At 40.0% G+C, this 6,858-nt stretch overlaps 1 protein-coding gene across 1 annotated transcript in view; it reads right to left on the bottom strand.

Annotated features, from left to right (window-relative positions):
• vgll2a (vestigial-like family member 2a) overlaps positions 1–6,127 on the bottom strand; it is an 8,758-nt gene extending 2,631 nt beyond the window's left edge. Inside the window, exons 1-3 of the mRNA XM_032543580.1 lie at positions 5,910–6,127; positions 3,832–4,078; positions 1,378–1,875 (exon numbers count right to left, since the gene is read on the bottom strand). Of these exons, the coding sequence (XP_032399471.1) occupies positions 1,378–1,875; positions 3,832–4,078; positions 5,910–5,987 (823 nt within the window). The 5' untranslated portion in view covers positions 5,988–6,127. The remainder of the gene's footprint in view (positions 1–1,377; positions 1,876–3,831; positions 4,079–5,909) is intronic.
• Between the last annotated feature and the right edge of the window lie 731 nt (positions 6,128–6,858).

Below are 6,858 nucleotides of genomic sequence, written 5' to 3'. Positions count from 1 at the left end.
ATAAACCTCATTTATAGAAAATTATACCTAATGTTAGAGTTAGAAAAGCGGAAATTAGAATTATTTAGACTAAAATTAAAGGAATGGATGTTGATGGATAATTACAGACTGGATTATGTCAACTTTTACTCAATACTATTTCAAAAACACTTCAATTTGTTTTCAAATGCTATAAAATTGAATAAGACGCCCCAAAATTAATGAAAGTAGAGATTTGTACTTGGCAAAGAGCGTTGGAATCCATCATGTTATTTTGGGGAATTACAATTGGGTAGTTACAAAAAAACAACAACATTAATATAGGAAAATTGGTCAATTTGACCCGAGGACAACATGAGGGTTAAATTGACTTCCGTGTGTGTGTGTGTGTGTGTATGTCTGTGTGTGTGTGTGTGTGTGTGTGTGTGTGTGTGTGTGTGTGTGTGTGTGTGTGTGTGTGTGTGTGTGTGTGTGTGTGTGTGTGTGTGTGTGTGTGTGTGTGTGTGTGTGTGTGTGTGTACAGACACCAAAGGGAATTGGTGTCTGTACACCCACACAAATTCTTAAGAGTTTTGTCCAAATTTGTGTACTGCTTGCTCGGTTTTGACAGCAGATGGATTTCAAAGCAAATCTTGTTCCAATGCCTGACTCTGAATAGATATTCTCCGTATTGTAATTTACCAACATCGGTTCCCAGTTTTGGCGAATCCCAATCAGAAGCACATCGGATAAACATCGCAATGAGAAAGATCGCATAATTAAGACTGTAATTCAGTTTCTAGACTTCTTTCAGTTATTCTAGACTTTTCAAGCTAAATAAACTGCTGCATATCTGGTCATGAATGTCCATCAATCTCAAGAGAAATCTCTCCTACCAACAAGCTAGCATGTCATTGCAGGTGTCAGTGGATTTCCTTACGTCATCTAGCTTCATATGATACCAACGTCTTACAAATGAGCACGCTACAGCCTCTGAAAGACAGAATGTCGGTAGGTCGTCAGGTCGTTATGAGGTGAACTGACCCCCCCCAGGGCGCCAGGTTGGGTGAGTACTGTATTCAACTTTTTTACGGCTATGTTTGGGCACTAACAGCACTATAGTGTTTGATTAGACTCAATTCATGGCTCACAGAAAACCACAGAGTTGTCCTGAGTTTGAATGATGACAGATGATGTCATTCTTTTTCTGCATATTGTACAAGAATTTGACTATTGTCATATCTGTCCACTCTAGAAGAGGGATCCCTCCACTGTTAGGGTTTCCTCAGGTTTCTTTTTTATACTCCCCATTTAGTTTCTCCTTATTTGAAGGACAGAAGATGTTGTCTTGTGCACAGATTGCAACTTTCTGTCATTTTCTTTTTTTGGCTTACAATTGATGTGAAAAATTGGCAGTACCTGTGTCCATGTTGAGTCCCATCTCTGCTCCGGCTCCAGTGAAGGCGCCGCTCCAGGCCGACCCCGTCCCTGAGTCCCCCTTCCCTCCCAGGTCGCAGGGCGAGGCGCTGGGTCCCGGTACCGAGCTGGCGGACGTCAGCCGGTGATGAGGCCTCACCGATGGCACCAACAGAGAACCGTAGCGCGGGTCGAACGCCGTGCCGTACATCTCGTGAACCCCTGGACGCGGATAGGCTGAGCCCTGGCTGCCTATCGCGCTCCCTAGTGAGTACGGGTGGTGGTGGTGATGGTGGTGGTGGTGGGATGGGTGCCAGGAGTCGGGGCTGGGCTGGTGGAGGTGGCTGTGCAGGGAGGCAGAGGAGTACGGGTCCCCGGGGAAGGGGAGCTCTGTGTGGGGGGCTGTCAGAGCGCCGCCCAGCGTGGAGGACACCGACGGCTGGTAGGAGCTGTTCCAGAAAGACGGAGGGAAACTTCTCTGGCTCATCGGGAATGATCCATCTGGAAAATTAAAATCCACACAGGTACGTTATATAGAAAGCTTGTTAATGAAGGTTCATTCTTGATCTCAGAAATAGTTTGAGAAGAAATTCTTATCACAAGGCCCAGTTACTTGTTTTTCCGAAACTTTCAGTCACATATTGTAGTGATAATAAATCATTTTAAAAATTAATTAATTTTCTTTAAACATGTCTTTGAGGATATTTTATTTATCTCTTATTTCGCTGAAGTTTTTACAGCTTAATCGATTGGTTGACTGAAAAAATCAGAAAATGAAACAGGCAACTATTATGATAATTGATTCCTCATCTGTCACTTTTTAAAGCAGAAATGTGAAATATTTGTTACTCCTTTTCTCTGTTATACACAATTGTTACTTGGGTATTTGGACTCTTTGCAGTTTGAAGATGTCGAGAATTGTGTGGGCAGTTCTGACAATTTTCTAACATTTAACAAACAAAACAGTTGATTAATTCAGAATATAATCCACAAATTTATGGATTATGAAAATAACCATTAATTACAGCCCTAGTCTAATAATCCACACAACATTAAAGTTGTATTTAAAAAATACAGAGATGTCTAATAAAGAGTAGGCATACAGGATATCACCAACGCAGAGTAATATTAATACTCGTTTTTTTTCATCTTCACATTTCTTTGAGCAATTATTGAACAAAAACGATGTAAATCCCTGCATAAAATGCATGGTCATTTTTGCCTTTTTTGTTTCTTTTTGGATTCAAAAGTCGCTAGATTACGCAGCGCTGCTGGAGTTTACAAACGGCTGAAATATGATGAGAGGAGATGAAATATGAAGCAGGTCGGCTGGTAACTAAGGAAGACTGACTTGTTTTTGATCCAAAAATTTGGGGGGAAAAATATGTTAATCCTTCTGTATTAGCTTTTATCATCCATTTATATTTATTGAAACTGCTGAATTTAAACAATTTTACCTGAGTATCCTATTACATTTGTAGCTGATAGACATCAATAATAAAAGAATCAGCAGTTAGCGTGATCGACAGTGGGATGTCTCGACGCAATCACGCTAAAAAAATATGAAAAGAATCTTCTGTATATCAACGTAACAAACAATATTGGTTTCTCAACATATCGTTATTATTTATTTGCTGGGTGTTATTTACACCAACTCCCTGTTTGGTTTGACTTTATCTTTCCATCAAACGCAAGGTCAAAGGGAAAGAAACTGCCAGCTGGGTAACAATAAACAAAAGCTGCGGTTCTCTAAATGCTGCTTTTCTCCAGCTGTCATGAAATCCACATATTTATAGATATGATTCAGCCAATGTCATCTAACACTATGGAAAGGAGCTGATTATGCATGTTGTAGAAGAGATCATTATTCTAGTGGTTAATGTGAAAACCTTTTGCTTGATTAGATTTTACACAAGTAGTTTTATGCAGAATTGCTCTGGTTACAGGGGAGAGTTTGAGCATCCCAAAATATTCATTTCTTTTGAGGTCAAATTAAAAGACACTGCATAGAAGAGAAAAATTGGAAATCAGCAGTTTCAGATCAAAAACCAACATCAGTGCAACTTTACAGCCAAAAGTGACAGATTTTATACTTCAGATCATAACTGAATTCTGAAGTAACTGGAAAAACAACACCGGTCGATGCAATTGAAGAACGTTACCAGGTGGAAATCGATTAAAGACCAAGACAAAGTTTCTGAATCAGGGGAAAAGAAATCAGCTTTTAACAGCCTCAGACCCACAATATCAAAACCAGAAAAAACTCACAACAGCAGGAACCAAAATTACAGGAATTTACAGCACAACCAGAATTTCCCAAAACCCATGAAACCGGTGAAATGCAGTGTCCCGATGATGGTGGAAAAAGGTCTTTCAGTGGCTTTTCAAAGCTGACAGACCAACACAGACGCACACAAAAAGACACACACACACACACACACACACACACACACACACCTCTGACGGCCTTGTGGCTGCTTGCGGCAGGGTACGCGGTTGTGTGGCTGAGGGCTCGGCTGAAGTGTTCGTCCACCACGGCGCTGATGTCTCCCTGGAAGTACGTGAAGAGGACGCAGCGGGAGCTCAGGTACTCGGCTCCGGGCGGCAGCTCCTTGTCCTCCTCTTTGATGGACGGGGGGCCGGGGGGGCCGAGCCGGCTGCCACTGTCCTGGGGGTCTTGCATTTTGGTATACAAGGCCAGTTTCTAAGAAGGACATGCAGATATGTGTGAAACTGTGTTTATCTAGTGTCCCAATAGTACATCATCAGTTTACATTGATGCATTTTGGGGGATTTTAGATACTAGAAAGACTTGTGTGACAAGTGACCTCTAAACCCTCATAATGATTTGTTTGGAGTTATTTTTAGGACACAACAGGTGTGTAGTAGGCGATAAATCCAACTAAACACTTTGTCATCTATTTATGTACAAAACTGACATTAATGATGACAAACGGATGTGTTAACCCGAGGGCGTGGCTTTTATTTAAACATTTAAACAGTTATGCTTTGAACACAAGACATTTACGCTGATACTGGTGGCTTTTAATGAGGGACAATTAAACCTTGTTTACATGTCTTTTTTGTCTTTTTTAGTCATAGAGTATAAGGGTTGTTTTAACATATTACAACTTCGCAGTACTGCTGCACACAATGACTAAAAAACTGTCACTTTTGTGACTTTTTTTACTTCATTTTTTACTTACTTAGGCCTATATGATAAATAGATTATGGTGCATAAACTATATTTATACGAGATTATTTTAAATTACTGTTAAAGACCTGGAACTTTCAAGTTTTTTAACCTCTCTACCCTAAGTATTGTTATATGGCAAATGTGTTAGACAAACAAAATAACAGATCATAAAAAAACGTAAGAGTGTGTGTGTGTGTGTGTGTGTGTGTGTGTGTGTGTGTGTGTGTGTGTGTGTGTGTGTGTGTGTGTGTGTGTGTGTGTGTGTGTGTGTGTGTGTGTGTGTGTGTCTGTGTGTGGCATGGGAAGACTGGCTGATCCTGAGTCTGTTTAGGTGACAAACGGAGTGAGTTTTGGCACTATGTGAAATATGCCTGGATGTTGACTGAGAGGTTTTAAGAGAGAGAAAAAAACAGAATAAGAAAGGCCTCAAAAAGTCCTGCTGCCCTCAAAGTGTTCACAGCCAGGAAGTCTGCGCACAGACACAAATATGACATGAGGTGAAATCAATAAGTCCATAATATTTTATTAGGTAACTACTGCGGAAATTATGCGGTAAAAAAAAGAAAATTGGTATCAACGCGCAAAACATGATGACACATAATTGATTTTTGTCGTACATGATGGTCTTTACTCATTTATTAAAAATGGAAATTGGTTAGGAGACAGATTACACCTGTTAGTCGTGTGTTGTGTTGGACTATAGGGCTACAAACCAAAAAATAAAATCCTTAATGTAAAAACCCAAAGAACACTCTTAAAAAAAACTTTCATACAAAGTAAGGGAACTATATGATGCATGAAATATGTCAGTTTGTAGTTGAATAAAGCTCATCTGCAAGTTTTATGTAAAAAAAAATAACTTCTTTCTATTTAAAGACAAGGTCCACGGCCGTTTGAAGACTCGGAAATTAAATTAATATCGATATAAGTGTGAAGAAAGTGAATAGTGACCCAGAAGAAAGTTTTAGATTCGCTTCAAATGGAAATCTTTACGCACTGGATCTCAGCCTTCAGACCATGCCCTGCCTGCGTTTTACGGCATGGGCAGGGTTAAGGAGTTTTATAAAGAAAGTACCCACAGCTAAAGGCTGAATGTGTAATAGTAGCTTAATATCTACCTAAAAAGTTTCAGTAATTTAATAAAACTTAAATTAAATATTAGTACTATTAAGGTGTGTGGAACCACCCTTAGCAACATGGTGAATTATGTCACATTCACTACACTATTAAGGTTTTCTGTAGCCTACATTTAAACCGATGTAAAGTCCACAGTGCAGAGAAACGTAGTGTAAGAACTCTTGAAAAAACAGCTGCTAAAGACTACGTGGTCCATGTGTACCTGGTGGTGATAGGGGCTGTAGGAGCTGAAATACGGCTGAGGACCGAACACTTGGTACATCACATCCAGGCAGCTCATGGCGAAGGAGTCACGGAGAAGAACCGAGCTGCATTAGAGCGCAGGTCTGCTCGGACGGAGAGAAAACGGTAATCCGACGGTGAAGGACCCGGTCGGCGGTGCTCGGGCTCTGCTGCGCGGCGCGGCTCTGCTCGGGACTCTTTACGCACCGGACTGCGGTCGGGCGCACCGAAGGGAACCCCCCCCCCCCCCACGCGCACTCAGCCTGACGCCTCCCTCCCGCCAATCAGAGCCCAGAGCTCCCCTCCTCTGCCTCAGAGAGCTTTTAATTACGCACATCGCAACATCTACAAAGCTCTTAACTCACATGGTAAATAATGCTTGCTTTAGTAGCTTAAAACATATTTAATGATGCAACACATATTATATGTTTGCATGAATGTTGCTGCATTCATATTTCTTTATGATTTATTGTGCACCTTCATACATGTATTATACATATATATTTTTTCATTCACATTTCCGCTTAATTCAGCCAAATAAGTTTTTTTTTTCTCCTGAAAATGTATTTTTAATTAGAGCTGTTGTTCATGTTACAATTAACTTCAACATCAGAATCAGAATCAGAATCAGCTTTATTTGCGAGATATGAGGACTCATACGGGGAATATAGCTTTGGATCATATTCCTCACAATGCACTTACACATGCAAAGCAAACAATATCGACTTATTAATGTACTGTATACTCACTAACATATACTCGCTAATATATACACACTAATATGTACTCACTAATAGATATTCACTAATATATATTAGTGTGTATAAATTAGTGTGTATATATACTGTATGTGTGTATATATACTGTATGTGTATATGTGTGTGTATATATTTGTGTATATATATTAGTGAGTATACTCACTAATATAT

This window comes from Etheostoma spectabile, chromosome 18 (genome assembly GCF_008692095.1).
Source record: "Etheostoma spectabile isolate EspeVRDwgs_2016 chromosome 18, UIUC_Espe_1.0, whole genome shotgun sequence".
In the NCBI taxonomy this organism is placed as follows: Eukaryota; Metazoa; Chordata; class Actinopteri; order Perciformes; family Percidae; genus Etheostoma; species Etheostoma spectabile.
This window is presented reverse-complemented; position numbering and strand designations above follow the sequence as displayed.